Source organism: Pteropus medius, unplaced genomic scaffold (assembly GCF_902729225.1).
Source record: "Pteropus medius unplaced genomic scaffold, Ma_sr-lr_union100, whole genome shotgun sequence".
Taxonomy (NCBI): Eukaryota; Metazoa; Chordata; class Mammalia; order Chiroptera; family Pteropodidae; genus Pteropus; species Pteropus medius.
Window position 1 is genome coordinate 9,950,903 of NW_024349801.1, and position 23,025 is coordinate 9,973,927.

At 41.7% G+C, this 23,025-nt stretch overlaps 1 protein-coding gene across 5 annotated transcripts in view; it reads right to left on the minus strand.

Moving 5' to 3' along the window:
- Window positions 1–23,025, minus strand: part of WWOX (WW domain containing oxidoreductase) — a 932,057-nt gene that overhangs the window by 230,850 nt on the left and 678,182 nt on the right. The window contains exon 9 of one of the 5 annotated variants that reach the window (XM_039888499.1): window positions 9,986–18,248. The exons of the other annotated variants lie outside the window; for them this stretch is intronic. Coding sequence (XP_039744433.1) covers window positions 18,225–18,248 — 24 coding nt within the window. The 3' untranslated portion in view covers window positions 9,986–18,224. Of the gene's footprint in view, window positions 1–9,985; window positions 18,249–23,025 lie in introns of those variants that run through there. 5 annotated transcript variants of the gene reach the window in all.

A 23,025-nucleotide genomic window follows, 5' to 3' on the forward strand; every position in this document is an offset into this window, starting at 1 on the left:
TCACTCACCTCTCACTTGGGAAGAATTAGCACAATCACATTCAAACCTTTGTCAACTTAGATATTAGACTAGCTAAGCAACATTGAAAAAGAAAAAGGAAAAAAAAACGCCATCCACGGAAAGAACCCGAGCCCAAGAATGAGGAAGCCCTCATTCCTGACCCTGCCGATTCCTAGCTCACTTGCAGAAACTTTGCTTTTTCAGCCTATGTTTTTCCATCTATTTAAGTGTAAACAGTTTGGGAGTCCATAGCATATCTTTCAGCTCTTTCTGGTTCTGTGAAGTTTGATGTCTCAGTGGGAGATGTATTTTAGAATGCCGTTCTCAGCTTCAATCCACAAAAGCAAAATACAAGTCCACTTGCAGATCAGACTCAGGCTAAAGGAAAACCCACAATAAATATTTCACAAAGGAAAACAAAGGAATATATTATCCTGCAGCCAAAGGCAACAATAGCCCCAATTACTACTTCTCCAATTGCAAATAGTTTTATAAGCAATCTGCTCAGGGTAATTTTATTATTTCAAGTACTGTTCATAATATCACCATGAAGAAATCAAAATTTGATGAAATTAATTTACCCATCACAGGAAGGATAAAGAGAAGCTCAGAAGGGCATTCATTTGATAAATAAAATATGTTTCAGGAGAGAATATTATGATAATCACTACTTATTAATGCAAACTTCTTTAGGGTTTGCAGGATTCAAATGCACATTTTTTCCTAACTAAATAAACATGCATATTTGAGGAGCCCAGTCTAAAATATTAACAGTTCTTCTGCACCAGAAATATTAGTCCTTCCCTCCTTTCTGCCTGCTTCTGTCAGGAAGCCACAGAGCATACAACTGCAGCGCCTAGCTAACCATGTAATTGATAACTCCCTACTCGATTCACTGTAGGAATCTGTCAGTTAAGGTCTAAAGATACATACACACCACTATGAAAATGAACTTACACGAGTCTGTCTGTGGACCGGGAAGGGCCTGAATGCAGTCGACATTTTGCTACTTAATTGGTCGGGGCCAGTTTACCAGCACACACATGTATCCTAGCAATTCTTGCTGTACTATGACTCTTTTTGACAGACCTATTTAGCGAAGAGGAGATATTTTTTCTCCAGGTAATTGCTCAAAATCATGCTTTCAAAGTCAAAGTGATTCCAACTTGCCTGTCTATATTTTGCAAACATACAAGTTGGAAGGAATGCAAATGCACATTCCTATTTCTTAGGCAGATGCACGATAAAAGCTGTGTGTGTGTGTGTTTTTATTATTTTGTTTTTGTTTTTCTCTTCAGAGCAATGAAGGAGAGGAATTCAAACACCATGGAGCTTAGCCCTTGCCTGGTGTCCCTTACTTGGGGTCAGATCCTGCAGAGGGCACTTTTTACCCAACATATGTTGAGGGCCCATCGTGGAGAGGTGTTGAATCTGAGATCCCCCGATCAAAATCTGGGGTTCTCAGTGTCCTCTGAGGGTCTTTCCAGAAGAACAGAGGGTTGTAGCATTCAAATTCGTAGGATGTTTGAAGGAGCCATTTAACTTTTTGGGTGGCACCTGCATAAAGGACAGAACAAGGACTTTGAAATCACACCATCTTCAGTGTAGTGCAGAGAAATGACTTCAGTCCTCTGCTCTGCTCCTCATCATAGACCAGCTGGTTCTCCCTACCTCTCGGGTCTGTTGTGTACTTAAAATGGCAGTCGGTATGAATACCAACAAGAACGTAGTAGGTGCCACACAGACATCTCCCTGCTTTGTCCCTGCTCCCTCACTCTGCTTGGAAGACCTCTGTTGACAATTTTTTTTTTCTTTTTGCCTTTTTTTATATTCTTATGGAGGTCACGAAATGGCTCAGGCATTAGCAAGCACAGAGAAATCCTAGAGAAGGAAGAAGGGAACAGTGCTGGGGGTCGTGGATGAAGCCATTTCAGATGGCTACCACACCACATACAGATTTCAGGAAAGCCCAGTGGTACAGGGTCCTTCCAGACAGAATGGGGGCTCAACACCAAGACATACAAATCCACAGCAACAGCTTCAATGAGGCCAGAGGGGTCTGGAGAGTACTGCTGAGTTATATATAAACATACCCTATGACCATGGATCAAAGAGCTCTTCCGCACAGATCTATACATAAATCAAGATCCAAAATATGGGGACAGTCCCAGGATCTTCTATAACTATCTTGACATTTTGGAAGGCATGAGATAATGTGCCCCTTACCCAATGTGCAGTGAGCTCAATCCTATGGAATTATAGAATAAGACTCTATTGAAACTAGAGAGGACATTCAAGGTAATACTCCCCGCCCCCCCCCCCCCCCCCCCCCACCACCCACCCACCAACCACTACCACTCTTCTTTGTAATAATGAAAATAAGCTCTTTTGCAAAATACTTATTTAAAAGGCAACAAGTTTAGTAGCTAAACCAGGACTTCTGTCTCCTTGGGAGAACTGAGCTAAGAAAGTATATCTGGTCCCACTTTCAAGGTCAAAATTCTGATCCTGATTTGAAATGCCACATGTGGTTCCTACAACACTAACTATGGAATAATCAGATACATCATTATTCCCATAATCAGGATACCTAAAAAGGATCCTGCAAGATGGCTCAGGTAAAAATGTTTTGTAAATGACAAAATAAATAAATAAATAAATAAACAAACAAACAAATAAATAAATAAACTATTAGTACTTTAATTGGAGCTGGATTGCCAGACAATCAATTTAATTAACTGCTGCACAAGTAATTGTGAAAATTGAGGTTTGACTCTGACATTGCCAATTCAGTGGCATTGTGTAGACTTGGTCACAGCCAAGAGAACTGAAATGATTTCAGGCACATTGTTGGAGTAAAACTATCAGTGAAAGTGTTTACTTAAAATAAAGAAAGGGAACCGCTGAGGGAAATGTGTCATGTTTGGCAAACTCTGCCTCAATTTCTCCCTCTGTGAAATGGAGCTAATGTGACCTACTTTGCGATGAAGACCGACAAACTAGATGATTGCAAAGGGGAGGGATAATTATAGCTCAGCATGGATTTGGGGTAGGGATCTGGGAATAGGGCGGCCACATGTTGGCTTATCCCACTACACTTCCTCCAGTTATCAATCGCATCTTTTGGATAAAGACAAAATCACCAGTACAGTCTTCCTGTTGAGAGAATGAATGCTGCTTCCCAAGCTAAAGAACGAAAGGCAGAAGTCATGGGCCGCCAGGGACCTTTCGGTTCTTCAGCATCTCTTGTCTCAGGTGCAGCTGCACGTGCCCTAGGAAATGCCTACTGCTCACTGTCTTAGAGAGGTCTGAGGAACTTCAACCTAATTATTAGAAGCTTCCATCTGACACATCTATTCTTGCTGTGCTGGTTGGAACCTTTATGAAACCAGCTCCTACTGATTCTGGGGCCTTTCACCTGCCCCTAATTCATTTCTGAGCAAAAGCTGGTGGCAAGGGACCCTAACCCCAACAAAGTGGTCACAGCATCAGAGCAACTCCATGAAGAAGCTCATCACCCATTGGCCCTGAAACGGAAACACGCTTCTATCTTGCTGTTGATGTTAGTAATAGTAACAGTTTTTACTTGGAGCCAAACCAACTCTTACTTAATACGATATAAGAAAAAAAAAAAAAAAAAAGACTAGAAGGAAATAAACTAAAATACAGGAGTTGTGTCTGAATGATGGGACCGTGGATGGCTTGTTCTCCCTCTGTGTGCTTTCTGTTCTGCGTTTGCAAATGTTCTATAATGACATGGATTCCTTTTGCAATCATTGTGGGAAAACCCACAGTGCATGCAACATAAAACAAACTGAGCCCCAAGTAGTATTCTAGAGGGGAGATACACTTGCTGTGTCTGTATGAGAGAAGGGAGGACTGGAGTTCAGAGCAGGAAGGACCGAGGTTGCCCATAGATGGAACTAGACGCTAATGAAGGTCACGTAGCTCCTTATATCCTGATCTCATGCGACCAGCTTGAAGACATCAGGGAGAAGGGAGGTGAGAAGGGAATCAAAACGTACCTGAGAAAATGACAAGTGTTGGTGAGGATGTGGAGAAACTCGAACCCTTGCTCATTGCTGGTGGGAATGGAAAATAGTGTAGCTGCTGTGGAAAACAGTTTGACGGTCCCTCAAAAAATGGAAGACTGCATTACCAGATGATCTAGCATCGGGCGCATGCCACTCCTAGGTCTATAGCCAAAAGAATTGAAAACAGGTACGCAAGCAAATACTTGTTCGCAGCAGCACTATTCACAATAGCCAAAAGGTGGAAACAGTCTAAGTGTCCATTAGTAGATAAATGGATAAACAAAACGTGGCATAAACATACCATGGGATAGTGTTCAGCCATGAAAAAGAATGAAGTAATGATACGTGCTACAACGCAGATAAACCCTGAAAACATGCTAAGTGAAAGAAGAGAGACACAAAAGGTCACATGTTGTATGATTCCTTTTATGTGAAATGTCCGAAATAGGCAAATCCGTAGAAACAGAAAGCAGATTGGTGGCCCCCAGGGACTGGGAGAAGAGAGGAATAGGGAGTGATTGCTCAGTGGACACAGGATTTTATTGTGGGTGATGAAATATCTTGGAACTAGACAGAGGTGGTGGTTGCATAAATGTACAAATATGCTAGATGCCACTGAATCGTTCACTTTAAAACAGTTCATTTTATGTAATGAGAATTTCACCTCAATTACAAAAAAAAAATACCTGTAGGTTCCTTGCTTGTGTGTCTGCTGCTTCCCAGAAAGAACTCATCACAGAGGGAAGCCAGGGCTGAAGGCAGGGAGTTTGTGTCTGCCACGGGGCCAGGAAGCAGGTCCTGCATGAGAGTCGCAGACCCGCAGGCACCCTGAGCAGCAGCCTGTGCTGGCCGCCCTCGCCCTCGGCCGGAATTTCCCTTCCTCTCAGGCTCAGCTTTCACCGTGTTCCTTCTTCTATTCCTTCACTCCTATCTCTTCTGTTTATATAAAAATTGAATATTAAGCCCCTCAGAAAAAACAGGAAGGAGAAATTCTCCCAAATGAGGACCCGTATGGAGAGGAGGTCTGTGGTGGGTTTCCAGGAGGAACACATAAAGCCAGGAGCAGGTTCGTTTAGCTAATGTCCTATGGCTTCGAGGGCTTCTGTGGTCATAACTAATCAGGCGGATAAGTTATCTGGAAGATTTCAGGGTCTCTGAAGACCCTACGGGGACTCCCAGCTCCCCATGGGAGGCCATTTAGATTCAGGGGCCTGCACATTCTGCCAAATGCCATCCTTCCACTCGACTCTGAGGAAGTCTTACCGAAAGGAGTGGATCAAAGCAACCTCTTGACTTAAAGATGTGTAGGGTACCTGAAATACCACTTATGGGGGAAAGAGGAGATATAATAGCTCTTACGAAATTGCCCGAAGACAATGAAAGTGTTGTCGTGTGGAGGTGTGCGTGAACCTCAGTGAAAAAACCCTCGCTCCTAGACCGGAGGAATCTCTCTGAGTCTTTGTGCTCAATTCAACAGAAAACAAAACAAAACAGAGAGGTATGCAATCTTAGCCAGTGACCTCCTTTCGGGTAGGCCTAATATAAAGAAAGGGGGATAGGATAGGAGGTGGGGGGGGCACATCCTTTGGAGAGCTCAGCTCTCCACCCTCCATGTTTACATCTGGACCACAGAGGACAGAGAGTTGCATTGAAGAGACGTTGCAAACGTCAGTACCAATATTGGCCTCATAGACAAGTATCTGAAACGAAGTTAGAGTAAAGAGACCTGATGTGGGAAAGAGAGCAGTAATAACTGCTGGGCCCCCAGTGCGCCCGGGGCTTTTCCTCTTTGTACTGCTTTATTTCATGTCATCTAATCCAGGAGCCATCTTACGGGCTTGGATGTTAAGGCCTGGAGATGTCAAGGCCACGGCCCTCGCAAACTCGGGATCCTCGACCTAGATCCTTGACCTGGCTCCATCCCTGGGATCTAGATGGAGCTGCAGTGGAGTGTGTATGCTATGCTCCTTCTTCCACATTACATTGCTCATTCTCTGCCTCCTGGGTCCCTTCTACAGAAATTACTTGCTTTGTTGGCTTCCCAGGCTGCCTCCATCCTGCATTATGTGCATTAGTCACGGGCCCACGCACATCACGTGCTCCGGATCTGAGGGTCTAGCCACACAGCCTTGGGTTCTGGGAGTCTGTGAAGACCCAGTGTGCCAAGAGCAAAAGCAGCCTCATTGGTTCTCATTTCAAAACTACCTAAAAATGATAATCAGAAAGAAGTAGGTGTGTTTCACAAGATGCTGGCTAAATTAAAATGTGTAAGGAGCTTTGCCAGGAGAAAAGCCCTTATTCTTCATTCATTCATTCATTCATTCATTCATTCAAGAAATAATGATCGAGTGCCTACTCCGTGCCAGGAACTGTGCAGGACATTCGAAGATGAACAAGGAAAGAACACTATTGAAATTTATAGTCAGGAGGAACAGTATTCCTTAACATTGCTGAACCCCAGCACCATAGAACTGGCTAAACACACCACTGAAAGGAAGTGGCACAACCAGAGACAGGTTTCACAAAGGCTCCCAAGCACTGGCAGCTAAAAAGGTGAGAGGATGTCAAGTGACCAAGGGTGGCAGGGGCACAGGGTGGGGGAGCAGGTGAATGTTGCGCTGTTGATAAAGCTGAAAGAGCAGGGTCAGTCCTAATAGGGAGGGAGGGTCCTTACAGGTCTAGGAGATACGGGCCTTGAGCCGCCCTCCCGCCCTCCACGCGCCTGCCCAGTGGTTGGTTCCAAGGACCAAATTCCTGCACTAAACCCCCTTACTCAAAAGCCTCCGCAGGCTCCGTGCTGCCTACGCCTAAAGCCCTTCTCCAGACTAGGGGTTCCCAGTGCGGGAGAGGACACCTCCAGGGGGTTGAAAACTAATCCTCGGGATTGGAGGGGGGTGGGGAGGAAAAAATGTTTACCATGTAAAGCACAGATATGCAGACAGCACAGACATAGACATGTAGGGTATCTGTGATATTAAAATTTCAAGAGCAGGAAAATCGTGTCTGAAAAGGCTCCTGGGGGTGGAAGGCAATAATGACATAAAAGGCTGAGAAACACGCTAGGCCAGAGTTTCTCGCCCTAAGCGCTGTCCGCGCCTGCGCCTGGACGGCTCCTTGTTGCCGAGGGCGTCCTGCTCAGTGCAGGATGTTCAGCAGCATTCCTGGCCCCCACTCGGCGGTGTCACCGGTACACCCGCCTTTCTCCCAGTCCTAAGAACCAAAACTGTTTCCAGCGTCACCACGTGTCCCCTGGGGGGCAAAATCAGTCCCAGGTGGGAACTCCTGGATTGAACGAGGTCACTCTTGTAAGTGCTCACTAAACAATATATCATAAAGCTTAACAGTGTTGGTTGGGGGTTGGGGGTGGGCGGGTGTGTCTTTTATTGGCAGCAATAAATTGTGAGGGAGGCGAGCAGGTCTGGAGTTGACATATAGAATGATGAAGCAAAAGGAGAGACCCAACCATGCCAATATTAGAGACCTGTCGATGAAGGTCTTCTCAGGAGAGAGGAGGGGCTTAGGGAGCCCAGCCAGCAAGCCTAGAAATGTCCGTCTCTCTTCGTGTCCAGAGAGGCCTCATTAAATTCCGTGGCTGCGCTGGTGGAATCTGACTTGCAGCTGCGGATTTCCAGGCCTCCGCGGGCCTCCTGTGGACAGGGAGCTGGGGTAATAAATTGCCTTTGCTTCCCCGCCCGGGGTTGCAGGCCTTGGGAGGTTACGCCCTGAACATCCCATTCTGAAGGGTGGATAGCCTGGGGACCCGACGTCAGACACCAAGCGTGAGTCTCGGGTGTCTGGACAACTGGTAACTGCAAACAACATTAGCTAGTTAGGCTGAGTCAGGTAATATTTCCCATGAGCCAGTCCTATTAGGCTTTTTGCTAAATCAAAAACAAAACGAAGGAAAAAAACCGAAATAATTCCTTGTACTTTCACATGATACTTAAAATATATATATATATATATATATTTTCACACACACAGAACTTGAGTCTGAGCGACTTCCTCTTTTAGACTCTTGGGGATGGTATATAGTCCGAGGAGTGTTAGGGTGTTAGGGAATAACCCACGTGCTGTTCAATTAAGATGTTTATTGATATGACACATAAAAGTCTCCTATTTTATTATCTGAACTAAAAGGTGGTTATTTATTTAACTGTTTTGCGTCTGTGCTTCTGTGGGATCCTTAGAGATGGTCTGATTCTAACAGAAATCCAAACGAATCGGCGCTCTGACAACTTCGTTTCCCTTCGTTTCCTTCATTCTGCATCCCCCCTTCTGAATTTCCCCCATTCTTTCCCTATTCTTTCTTTATTCTAGTACTGACCGGGCTGAGTTTACTTGCTATCGTGTGATGCGTGAAATCACATTACTTTCAGGCACAGGCATGGGGAGAGGGCACTTTCCGAATGCAAGATGTTTTAGAAAGCTGAAACAGTTTAGAAAATAATTTGAAACATTCGACATAAGTGTGTGAGTTTTGTCTAGTCGGGAGAAAGAAAGCGAACTAACGATACGATTATCCGGAAATAATCCTAGGATTGGTAATGTGACGTGAAATAAATAAATCGAAGGAAAAAGCAAAATTTTACACATGCGTCCTTTTACCTAATCAGAGCTGGAAATTTCCCAGTTCTGTTTACCAGCAAGAAGTGGGGCCCCCAGCTCAAAAGCCCTCTTGCTACTGCTCCCATCTTCTTGCCCCGTCCCCTGCCTCCGTAGGAATTCGTATTGCTAAAGACACTGAGAAATACTTTCATTTACTTTTTCCTCAGGGACTGCTTTCTCAATCAAACTCAGGATTCAAACGTTCATTTGCTAAGACAGTGCTTTGGAAAACAAAACCATCTCTACCAAAACAATAACAAAACTCTAAAGTTTGTTCTCCTACGGTTTGAGAGACTTACACGGAAAGAAAAATTCTACTAAAAAAAAAAAAAAAGAAAGCAAAGCAAAGCAGAGACATCCTATTGATCGGACACATCGTTACAGATGTTTGAAGAAATTGGCAGGTATACTTTAAGAACATATAAAAGTTTGTTTTTGGTCGGTTAATTGTTCAGGAACTCTTTTTTTGTGTAGTTAAAAAAATGGAGATAATTCTAGAATTCTAGTTTCCTAGTGTTCTTCCCTTTATTACTTTCCCAGTCTACCCAGCTGCTTCCACCATGGAACTAAGTACCAAAATGCCAACATGACAGCCCGACTTTCGCAAAGCGGCTTAATTACTCATTACGAGATTCCATCAACACAAGCTCCGGTCTGTGGTTTTGTAATAAGGGCCGTTATCTTTTCTCGGATTTTCACTCCCCCATAAAGGGGGATGTGGCAGAGGTTTCTAAAACCCCACTTTCTAAGGGAAGGGAATGAGAGGATTTTAATGCATGAATTTGAAGTCATTAACAATGCTGACAGCTGTTTAATCCCAGTGGAAACAACAGCTGAGTCCCAACTGCTGGAGAAATAATGAACTCTTCACTGCGTTCTGGGGAAGGGGTCCTATGAATCAATTATGCGTCTCATGCCTTACCTGCAGTTTTTGTCAATTACTCCGCCGCCATTCGGTTGGGAGGCTCTGGCACTAATAAAATGACAGGAGGCCCTTACAGGCGAGGAGACTTGTTAAGTTCAGAGAACAGATTTATTAAATGGGCCTGTTCTAAGTTTGCCATTAATTAAAATTAAGAACCATTTTTTTTTCTTTTTTTTCTTTCTTTTTTTTTTTTTTTTTTTTATGTTTCCACTGAATCACAGAGCATAATGAACTAAAGTAAAAGGAAAAAAATAAAGTAGGAGCCCTGGGTGACCTAGTGTCAGGGAGGAGAAGATGGCTAAGCTCTAAAGGGAAAGAAAAATAGGCTGCGTAGCCAAAACAGAAACAGGGTGGGATGTGCAGTGCCCAGGCTGCATGAAAGCATGTGCCATTTAATTTAAACGGAACATTTAGACACCTGCCAATGACAGTAAATTTGCTACTTTTTCACTCCTCCTCCCCCAGAGATGATCGGCCTTTCTCTTCTAGGCTTCGGCTTCTCTCTCTCTCTTTTTTTTTTCCACCCCTGCTTGCTGACATCCTTCCGGTGACTATTTCTACTGCTTTTAATTTGTAAAATATTATAGATATAAATAATGTCTGATTAAGATCCTGCCTTGAAATACGCAGCGCCCACTTAACAGCTCCCATCTAATAAAGCACTCCTGGATCCTTTCCATTCATTTATAATGCCAGACTTTGAGCAGATGTCTTAAGTATTCAATGTTACAAACAGCAACATTACATGAATTTAAATTTGGCTCTTTGTCTGAACGCCCTTCTGAGCATGGCAGCTGATGTCCAGGGAGCCCTGTTTCATCTGGAAACGACACATTTCTGCCACCTGCCCTGAGCCTCGTCTTCCCTGGTACAAGGAGAATAACCTGCACTCTCCGGAGAGGTCTGAGGCTCCTGGATGTAAGGCGATACCTCCTCAGTCAGATCAGTTTTCTAAAATGACAGGTGGAGGGAGAAGGTTCTGTGTAAACAGCAGGTGGACAAAGTCCGACCTTGCTGGGAAGAACTATAATGCTCTCTGAGTGTGTGCTTAATGCTCCCAATGGATCTTCATAAGCAGACTGCAATGTCTGCACTATTCCCCCCATTTTGTTGAAGAGGAAACTGAGGCTCAGGGAAGAGAAATGAATTGCTTCTCTCTTGTTAACAGTCTACCTAAAGGGAGTTTAATCAGATGTGTGTATAAAATCCTCAGCTAAGGTTTGAAATCCAATATAACATGAACAAGATATCAGAGATGTAGCTTAATGTCTAAACTTAAAACAAAACAAAACAAAATAAAAAAAAAACTAGGGGCTATAGGGTTTTAGCTATAGCTTTTGCTCATCTAGCATGCTTGTCCTTCCTTCTATTCTTCTGAACAGCATACTCCCTTTGATCCTGTGGGCCAATTAAAGTGTTCTGTTCCCTTTCCACAACAGTAGGCACATGACCTTGGCCAGCTTATTAAATAGCCTATCTCTTGGCCACAGTGACTGGATCACGGATAAAGCACGAGACCTAAGCTGGGCTAGGCTCTTCCCTGGGATACATATACTCTGAGAGAGAGAATGAGGTCTCCTGCTGTTATTAATATTATACGAGAATGGGAGCCTGATCTTTTTAGTAGCCGTCTCTCACACCAGGTAGAGGAAACCTGCTGTATTAGTAAGCCAAAGGGAGATCACCGTAGCCAAAAGTTGGATAGAGACAAATAATCTAATTTTATATTTGAGCCCCTGGATCCAGCCATGCTTGAAGCTATCACTCCAAGACCTCCTAGTACATGAACCAATATACTCCCTTTTGTCAGAAGCTAGGTTTAGCCGCCACCAAGAATTATGACTTATATGGGGTGAGACAGTAGTATACATTGTTCCATGAAAGTTCTGGATGTGGTGGATCATATACTATCTTTCTAAATCGTGGTCTCAAATTAATTCTCAACAAATTTCTCATGATTCTGGTATTACATCACGTTTCTTCTTAGCTCCATGCCATCTCCATGCTGTTTCTTCTACTTTGAATGCCTTACTCTCTGCTTCCCTATATTCTGAGCTTCTGTGCATCATTCGAGACCTAGATCAAACATAAGCTCTTGGTTGAAATCTCTCCTGGTTTTACCCGATTGTACCAGTTTTCTCCAGATAAATTGTGAACAGTCCAGAGTCGGAGTCATGTCTCATTCATTGCATGTTCTCAACAACAAGCACCCTGCTGGGCATGAGGTCATTGTAATTGATAGTATTCAGAAATAGCTCACAGTGAACTGGAAACTCTGCCTTCAAGGAGGTTTATGCTGTATTGGGCAGAGACAAGAAATCAAGTAAAATCATGACAGTGCCATGATAAATCCAATTATGTAACTGAAAGTCAACATGGTGATGTGGCTATCGAAGACCTACTGGCTTCATTGGTGGCTTTAATAGAAGTAGGATGTTCTGGGTACAAGTGACAAGCCCATTCCACTGTGTGCTGCTCAGGCCACACCTGGGTTTCTGTCCTGCTCCAAACTACAACGGGGACATTTGAGACACCCAAACATCAGACTGAATTACATCACAGTTTTCATACTGTTTTTAACAGCTTTATTGAGATATAGTTTGCACACCATGCAATTCACCCATTGAAAAATGTCCAACTCAATAGTTTTTGGTATATTCACAAAGTTGTGTAATGGTCACCATATCAACTCTAGAACATTTTCATTGTCCCAAAAGGAATCCTGCTCCCTTAGCTGTATGTCCCAATCCCTCCATGTCCTCTCAGCCCAGGCAGCCACTCATCTACTTTCTGTCTTTATAGATTTGCCACTTCTGGCATTCTATATAAATGGAATCGTATAGTCCTTTGTGACTGGCATCTTTCACTTAGCATAATGTTTTCAACATATTTTTAATTGTTGCTAAAGCAGCGGGAACCCCCCCCCCTTTTCATGAACAGTATCTTAGGTGGAATACAGCAATATAAGGTTATTAAGAAGGGAATGGCTCTGATTGAAAGAGCAGAACAGGAGTCCTGAGCTTTACTTTTTTGACTTTGTCCCCTGAAGTAAGTACTTAAAGACAAGGGCCACTGGAACTAGGTATCTGGACCACTCATCAGGTGTCAGCCAGTTCATCTTGACAGAGTTCTATTTTGTTGCACTTTGAAAGGAAAAGAAAGCCACTCTATTTCAAGTCTTTTTTTTTTTTTAATTTTAAGAAACTGCCTTCTCCGTGAAGGGGTATTATGTGACAAACATTCCAAGTCCCTTCTTATGGTAATACTGCACTTTGCAAATGGCTCGGATCCAATCCAATTGAACATAATAAAATGAAACAATCTGTGCTATCTCCAATAGCTTTAATCTTTACCATGCTAATGATTCCTAAAACCAATGAGCATGGTTTAAAAAAAGGAGAAGAAAAAAGGAAAGATGAGCTCTGCTCTCCTGTTATCAGCCTTCTTGGCAGCTGGGACTTGTGCTTATTGTCACCATCAACAGGATCTTTGGGAAAAGGCTTCCACCCCATTGCTTCGAGGTCAAAGTTTACATCGAAGCCAACTGGTCACAGTTATCGTACTGTCCCTCTGCTCATGATGGTTAACAATAAAATATAATTACATCCATAATTAAGACTGTTGCCCCATTTTTGTGACATTGGTGAGAACTCCTCAGGGAACGATTTGGCCACCACCAGGACCTGGCCTCTCCGGCCATTTGCAGTGATACTTTCTGTCCATCCATATCGCATGGCTGGGGCTCAGAGCTCATGTTTCCTGCCTAGGATCGATGGTTACCCCCTTCCTATTGGGCCAGGATGGGTAGGACTATGGGGTACACTGCCTGGATATTCTGGAACTAACCCATTCATTCACTCACTCATTCATTCATTCATCCACATGTATGGATCATCTAGAGACCATGCAATGAGCAGATGAGTAAAATTTATTACTCGCTCTTAGAGAACTCAGAGGAAAGGGAAATCACACACACACACACACACACACACACACACACACACTTTTAATATGTTGGGTAAATGCTAAATGAGAAGTGAGAATACAAAACTGTGGGGGGAAGAGGTCAAGGTCAAGGGAAGGCTCTCTGTTGCCTGCTGCTGCTGCTGTGTTCCAGGATGCTGCAATCCAGCTGATGTATGCCAAGCCACTCCCATCCTCTCCCATCCCAGCCTTCTGGCTTTCATGGATCCCACAGATTCAGAGTCAGAACTCTGCACCATGCCCTGCAGCAGCCAGCTCTTGACCTTCGCAGTGACCTTTCCTCCAATTGGAGGGAATCTAATCTCTATGGTTCTAGGCTTGGCCATTTCCCGAGGTTCGTTGTTTTAGAGAGCTTGGGTGGGCAAAGGTGGTCACCTCTCAATTGTTCAGGGTTGGACTCACCATTTGGAACAAATTTTAGAGGATGAGTTTGCCTCCTTTCTTCCATGCACTTTCCAGTGTTGATGGACTTCCCGGAGAGGCAGCCAAATTTGGGAAAATAGGCTAAAACATGTATGGGGTATCTCAAGGGCTGGTGAGTGACTATAGGGAAGGTTCTAGAAGGGGAGACACTAAAACAATAGATTGAAGGAAGGCTTTGGGTGATTTCTGTGTATTCTATAGATCTTTCTTCCATAAAGGCAACAATAGTAGTTAATACTAAAAATAGCAGATAATATTTACTAAGCACTTACTACATGCCAGACACATCCTATGTGCTTTATATATATTAACTCATTCAATCCTCATAGCGCCTCTATGAAGTAGGCACTACTGTCTTGCCCATTTCACAGATTTGGAACACAAGGCACAGAAAAGTTAAGTGATTTTCCCAAAGTAGGGCAGGTAGTACTTGGGATTTGAACCCAAACCATCATTTTCAATGATATTGACATGCCATTAAAATAATTGTGTGATGTAGTTAAGCCGCTTAAAAAAAGTATATACTATTTTACTTAGTAATTCTACTTCTGGAAAACTAATCTTAAAAAATAGTCAAATTTTATATATTATATTTACTAGTCTCAAATGCTTACATGTTACTTTTTAGCCTTATTTGTAATAAGGAAAATATGGACGCAATCTAAACTTTCATTATTAGAGGAATGGTTAAATAAACTACAGTAATAGCCAATAAATGGAATTTATAGCCATTATTAAAAGTGATATTCATGAAGAGTCAATAATATCATGGAACTATGCTATAAAGTTAAGGTAAAACACAGAACTGAAACGTCTATGGATGATATGATCAAAAATGGTTAGATGCCAGGGTGGGCATGTACAGTGAAAGAAAAGAAATGCTTTCCATTTGGTTCCATCCAAAGCAGCCATCAGGAAATGATTTGTTTCTGGGTATATCTATTATCTCTTAACCCATAGTCTTTTAACAATGCTTCAAGAAAACTCAACCTGGTACTTTTTTTTCTGAGATATTTCATGTGGAAAAATAAATTATATCAGTGGGTTTAATATCTCAGTTGGATAGGTAAAGCTAGGTTCTTTAGCTCATAGACAAGAAAAGAAACGAAGCAAAAAAGCTTTGAATTGTCAGACCTGCTCACGTAGTGTATCTGGAATTGATGAGGCACACAGATATCACCTGGAGATAACTTTTTCCTACTTGTTCTCAGGCTCAGAACCAATTCACAGCACCTCCCTCCTCCAGCTCTACTTGAGAGCAAATTGAGTCCAAATTAGATCACCCATTTTGTCCAATTGTATAAACCACAGCAATACTGTTTGGGAAAATCTAATAGTCTTAATCTAAGAACTGCTCTTGTGCCCACAATAGAATCAAACAAATAATCAATAAGCCTCTAGATATTATAACATCACTGAGTGAAGAGATAGAGAAGAGCAGAGTTTGTGTTTGTAGAGGAAGATGCTTAAATGGAATCAAATCACAATTCAGCAAGGACAAAGCCAAAACAAATAATAGCAATAACAAAACTGGATTGAGTAACATAGTTTGTTCTATAGACTAACAGGTTCAGAATCTTCTAATTGAAAGTGTTAGATTGTGAATCTGAATGAGGCGGGCATTTTCCAAGGCATTTAAAAATTTCTATCATTAAAAATAATTCTGTGGCATTCTTATTATTATCATCATTTTAATGTCGGGTAAATTCGAGGTTCAGAGAGGTTAGTTCACTTGCCCAAAATCACATAGCTAAGACAAGGCAGAGATCGGCACTGACACCAAGTTTTTAAATCCACATTCCTGTGAATTGCATGCTGGCAAATTGGCTTGGGAGTCAGCCACAATCCAAAGTTGAGACACTTTCTCTGTAAACTGAGGCAAGTCGATAATAGCTTCAAGGCTCAGTCTCTGTATCTTAAAATGAAGTAACAACATATGACAAGTACTTAGTGCAATGTCTGGTACAAAGTCCATACTCAATAAATATTGGCTTTTAATAGCTTTATCATTAAATCACTCTAATTATTAAAAAAGAAATCATATCCCAACAAAACAATCATAAGCAAAAAAATCAAACTCCAGCTCAGTGATGCAATAAGGATACACCTGCTTAAGTGACTGATGTCTGCAACCTATATTTTGAAATGAATCAAAATATAAGATACATTGATGGATGGAAAGAAGGATGGATAGGTGGGTAAAATGCAGGTAGAGAGAAACGGTAACTGTCAAATCTACGTGATGCCTGTATAAATGTTTACTGTACAATTCTTTCAACTTCTATGTAGATTTGACATTTTTCATAATTATAAAATGTTGGAGGCATTGGCGTACTACACAGAAATAAAGAAGATTGGAATACTATGAATATCCTATGATATAGAGATGAGCAAAAGCAGCCAGACACTAAAGAGTATATACTGTATAATTCTATTTATATAAAACTCTAGAATAGAAAGCTACGGTAATAGAAATCAGAATAGAAGTTAGTTCTTGATGACAATGAGATTTATTGATTGGAACTGGGTACAGGTAAGCCTTCTAGGTGTTGGAAATGTTCCCTACCTTGATCTGGGTGGTGGGTACACAGCAGTATGAATAAATCACACAGGTGTATAAATAAGTAACAATTCACAATCTTACTGTATGTACAATACACCTCAAGTTAGATTCTGATTCAAGCAGCTCACATTTCTGAATGCGCTTCTCTCTCCGTGCCAGGCATTCTTTCTAGGCACTTTCTGATGCATTCACTTGGAAAACCATTTCAGAGAATTGTCTGACAGAATACATTACTTAAGCCTTTAAACTCATTGTGAAGTGATCTCACTTTCTTAGAAAATGACTGTCATCCCTGAGAGTAAACTTGGCCTACAAGGAAATCATCAATGTGTCATACTCCCCAGCCGCCGAGTAGCCCTTATCCATCACCTCCAAGCCTTTTCTTCCCTACTTCACAATCAGATTTCTTCCAGAGAAAAAGTGGATACCCCACTGACCCGAAATTTCTGTCCTCTGGCGTGAGATTCAGCCGTGGAAAAGGAGAAAGGAGAGACTCCCTACAAATCACACCACATGGAGAGTCACCTATAGGATGGATGTCCCTGTCAAAGGCCTGGCTCTCTTCTGGGAGACATTCTCGTTCAGAAGACAAGCATCTCCCTCTTGCTCACCCCAAGATCATCCCTTTCCAGATCTTCCCTATGACCTGGCACACCGAGTCACAGGTAGAAGGAATATCCAGGGTTGCTCAGGAGCATCCTGAAAGGAGGTCTTGATGAGAGACAGGACAGCTGTCTCTGGCAACAGAGAGCCCCAATCCCTCCCAAATTGTCTTTGATGTGAATTTGAAAACAGCACCTCATGAATGCAGGCAACATGGAATGCACAATGATTCCTGCAATAAAAATCAATAAAATAGATGTAATAGAAATAGAGATGAATTAGGAGCTAGGAGGGCAAGACTACCCATACCATGATAACTTGGGACACTTGCTTAAAAAACGCAGGTTCCCCAGGTTACTTTCCAGACCTACTGAATCACTCACTCTGGGAGTGACACCCCAGGATATTCATGCAAGAAAATGGGGATTCTCTTGCATGTTAAAGTTTGAGAATCAAAGCCTTTTTGTAAAGAGTCCTTTAAGGGGAACTGGCATTCATCCTTTTACCAACCTATCCGCCTACCCATCTAGCCATTCATCTATACATCCGTCCAACAATCCATCCATCCATCCACCCACCCACCCACTCACCCACTTACCCGTCCATCTACTAACCACCACTCACCCATCCACGTATCAATGTATCCATCCCATAAATATATTTTTGCTGAGCATATTTTGGGTGCCATGCCACAGATTGCACCTTCTTTGATAATCGAAGACAAAATGCCCTTACAGCAACAACTTTTACAGAGAACAATACCAATATAGCCAATTTTAATTACATAACCATCAGTCCAATCATATAATTATCATTTTAAAAAAACACATAATGGTAATGTCCCCTATTTTTCTCACTAACCTATATGAACCTATGTTCAGGTACCACCAACCCTGTACGAAGAACTGCCTGGATTCCAGGGACAGTAGGATCTGGAACATAACCACTAAATGCTTGGCTTGAGTCTCTTTTTCAAGGAAACTTGTACCTTTAGCTGAGAACGCTGGAGTCTCGGGGGTCTTCAGGTGGGCAAGCACAGATCTGTGGAGTTGATTATTTTTTGAGATGTCCAATTACAAGTGAGTCATTTCTTTCCCCTGAAGATACTCTGGGGAGAGAATACACCATAGACTCGTCTGTTTTTAGGAAGTTAAGGGGATTTAGGTACCAAAGAAAGCCCCATAGTTTCTGAAGTTCTCTACTTTTAAAATAAGTCTTAAAAAATCTGTATGTGTGTGTGTGTAATAGGCATGACAACTGAGGCAGAGGTTCGATGAAAGATTATGACGATATAATGAGAAAAAATTAAAATAAAGCAGCCAAATTAGAAAGAACTTCCAAAGCTAAATATTCTCCTGTTGCATTAACAGCTATATACCTCTACCACAGTCATACAACCCAGTGGCTGGTAACGCACAGAACCATTACAATTGTTGAGCTGTACCAATCTTCCTTATTTAGTCCTCTGTCCCCTCCAGATAGTAAGATCCTAGAAAGCAGAGACTATTTTTCTCTTTTTTACCACTGGATCTGTTCTGTGCTTGACAGTGCCTGATTCAATAAATATCTGCAAAATAATGGATATATGTCCTTTCCTAGTAAGATGTGACAAAATGAGATAATTGTTGCAATTTTCAATAGCTTTAACCTAAAGCAAGTGAATGATTTCCATTGGGTAACAGCATCCTTTCATTTAAAGTACTGAGGTTGTTAGAGAGCAAACCTAGATAACTGAAGAATAAGCAATGTCAGCCAGTGACTGAGCAACAAACACTGACTTGTTTTTAAATGTACCACAAGGCAAGCACTATACTGGAGGATAGGAAGCCCTGGTCCCATAATTTTCTGTTGTTCTTAGCTAGAGGCAGGGATGTCTTTGACTTGTGACCTAAATCATGGCCAGTTTGGGGTCAAACATTACAAGTCAGGTATTAGCGATTATCTATACTAAAAGATGGGTGGCTAGAATTAGTCTTGCTGCCCGAGTCTAGTCTCTACTGTGTGATCAACAACATATTCCTTTGTCTCTCATCCCTATGACATTTGACCTAATCAGTGGTCTGTTAAACTAGTCTGGCCCACCCATGCACCATATACCCACTAACTGATATACCTAAGGCACAGATATTTATTGATGGCATTTCTTTTAATCATCCAGAAAGATCTTCCCTCCCTCACATCCTTTATTTCCAACCTTAGTTGCAAATTAGAATCACCTAGGGAGCCTTTAAAAATCCTGATGCTCAGGCTGCACTCTAACCCAATTAAATCAGACTCCCCAGAAGAGGAACCCAGGCAACCACTTTTTTTTACAGATGATTCCAGTAGGGTTGACAACAACTGATGAAGCACATCTTGCCCCCCCACTTGTCTCAGATTCATCAACTTATGCATTTGGCCTTAGTAAGGCTTCCAGCTTTCTTGATGTCATAATTATACAGGTTTTTCATCAGTGTCTGAATCTCCACTTTATTCTGCAAACTTTGACAAGCTCTTTAATCTTCAACCAAAACGCATGTCTTCATATCACAATGAGATTCAGCACTGATGGTTCTGAAACCCTAGAGGTGGGTGGGTAGATAGATGGATAAATGGAGAGTGAATGAAAGTAAAGATAGTAGAATGGATGGAAGGATGTATGTATGTATGTATGGATGGATGGATGGATGGATGGATGGACATGTGGACAGATGAATGCATGAAAGGATGGATGAAAGAGATGGTTGAAGAGATGAATGGATAGTTAACCCTGTGAAGACTTCTATTATAATATCTGAATTACTTTATCATTCTTTTCAAATGTTTGTGTTTCCCACTAGACTTTAAGTTCCATAAGACAGAGACATATAGAACTTATTGGTCTTGACTGTCTCAGGGCCTAGCATAGTACTTGGCTTGTGGCATGTACAGCAACAGGTGAAATATATATATGTTTTGAAAATAAATGACTTTGGTTCAATACTCTTATTTCTAAGTCTATCCAATATCCTTCCAGGAATAGAATTTCTTGGTAGGGAGAAGAATGAAAATCTTGAAATAGAGATGCTCCTTTGATATTTTACCTTCCTACTGTACAAAGAAATAGCTAGTGGCAAGTTCTGATAAAAAAAAAAAATTCTAATTGGAAAATAGTAGTATTGATCTCAAGAGAAAGTGGGTAGACAAGCATTTTTAAAAAATCAGATTATTTGATAGTGTCTCACTGTCATGGAACTCCTTTTCACTTATGAGAAAACTAAGGCTTAGCAAATAACTTATTCGACAGCTTGAACCCAGAACTCTTGTCCTCCTGGTCCATGTTTTTCCCTTAAATCAAAGAAAAAATTTTAAATAACATAACCCTCTGAACCTTCGTCCCCTGCCCCAAACATGACCTATTTTCTGATCTAACTATCTGAAGTGGCATTGGTGAGTTGGCATTTTTAATCAAGCTGATTGGATCTTGTGACCTCTGATGATACTGAGTTGTTTACACTTGGATAATTGGAATCCAAGTGTATGGGGGGAACCGGGGGAAAACTAGTGAGTCCTTGGTTGAATCACTTGTGGTGTGGAGATGGAGTCCCATTTCTAATGAGACAGTGGTACGTCAATGTTAAAAAAAAATAGTTTGGGTTACTTCGGAAAGTACAAGACGCCATAACTTCCCAAATCGGCAAAAACTACCTGCTATGGATTGTAGTAAAGTGTGTTTTTAAATTATTTCAGAACCATAAAACCTCTCCATAGAGAGTGCTTTGAAACTGCAAATTAAATATAGAACATCTATGAACTGTATCCATTTTTACAGTAAGTATATATTTCCATGGGGGTTTGTACCATCTTTTTTGTCTAGTTACTCTAGTTAATAATGCAGTGAATTTGCAGTAATAGAGTAAATGTTATTTTGATGACACTATTTGATTAAATTAAAGATGACATTAAAAGGACCATTTCAATAAAGAACCGAAATATCCAGAAGTAACTGGGGCTGAGTGTTTAAGTCAGCTAGTTTGGCGGCCTTAAAAGGACCAAATGGAATTTCCTTCACCATGTGAATGATGAGCAAGTTAAGAAACAATAGGACCAAATAATATGTGGGAGCATATGAAGGCTCAGATTCCAAGACCCAGGCAATTTTAGTTATTTGAGGCAGGAGTGCCACTCACAAGAAAACGGCTCATGTGGCCTTGGGAAAATGGAGAAATACATTAAGAAAAACGAAAGTGAGAGGGCACCGAGATTTGCAGCAAAATGTGCTGATGTGGTGATGGCGAATCGAGTTGTTGCACAAACAAAAGAAAGAGAAGGTGTGGGATTAGTCATGTCCCCCGCCCCACTGTCTCCTCTGCAGATTCACAAGTGAACGAGTGGGCCACCCACTCACGTGCAGGGAAATCTTTGAGACTGAAGAAGGAAAAGAGAGTCCTAATTTTTTCTTTCAGGCCTCTGTTCATACAGTGCTCGCAAACAAAAGTTCTTTTCCTGAGCGAGAGTTTCACGTACATAAATCAAGCGACTGTTTGAAAATCCCTTGACTTAAGTTCTTAGAGATAGAATCTATCTGAAGAGACATTCCTCGGCAACGTGACTGAGTTATGAATCACGGGCATTTCACCAGAAAGGCGACCCAAGATTAAAGGTGTGTGCTGGTTGAGGCCCCCAGTTCCCACAGAAACACCTGCCTTCGTGTCTCAGCCCAAAGACAGGTGATATCTCTATCTCCAGAGTAGGCCACTGCCTGTTGACAAGTTCAAGCCTGAAGCACTCATATTTGTGATTGTTTTTACAACTAAAGAGAAAAAAGGAAAAAAAAAACCAAAAAAACAAAAAATCCTAAGCTCCAGCGAATATAATTCTTCCTTGTGATCTCGAAAGAACATCATTAGATGCTGTTTTTCTCAGATAATTCATCTGGTCATCGTGCATCTCAGTATTGTAACATAATTATTTATTTTCTCACAGACAGGGATGGTAGTGTGGTTTGTTGGAGAAATCATGTGTCCGCATCTTAGTAAATACTGCCTCTTTAATTTCAAAGACCTTAGAATGCAATATTCATGGTGTACTTGGCTTTCTGAGTATGAACCTGGAGTGTTTATTATCTTCTTTGTAGTAAATCACTTAGAGACAAAGCATGATATAAAACATCACATCAGGCAAGTCTATTAAATAAGGCACATGGATAACAAACATTATAGTGCTGAGATCTTTAAGGTTGAACAGAATGTTCAAGCTGCCAGTAAATTTGTTCTTGTCGAAGATACCCACGTACTTGGAAAGATCGCAATTATTTCTTTGGGAAACAGTCTATTTCTCAGAACTTTGAGTGGCTCGAACCTATGTGTTCGAGATATACCCTTGACAATTTCTGAAGAAGTGATGGATCCATGTTACCATACATTTGTCCGAACCCAAAGAATGTACAACGCCAAGAGTGAGCCCTTATGTAAATGACGCACTTTGGGTGATAATGATGTGTCTTTGTAGGTTCACCAATTGTAACACATATGCTACTTTGGTGGGGGATGCTGATGGCGGGGGCGGGGGAGTGGGGGTTGTGTGTTGGGGGGAGCACACGGTATGTGGGAACTTCCCATACTTTCCTCTTAATTTTGCTGTGAACCCAAAACAGCTCTAGAAAGCAAAGTCTATTTTAAAAAGTGAAAACAGATTTAATAAAAAGTATATTTGAAAAGATGTCCAGTTAGCACATCTCTAACTTGGTGTTTCTATCTGAGGAGAATTTTTTTACAGTCTTGACCACAATCCATACTCACGTGTTCCAGTAAAAACCGGATCTCTTTTGCACGGAGCTCCCTGGGACTCTACAACGCGCACCTCTCCCTTGCCTCGTTTGACTGGAGTGTTGCAGTACACTCCAGCCCACCCGCTCAGTGGTTCTC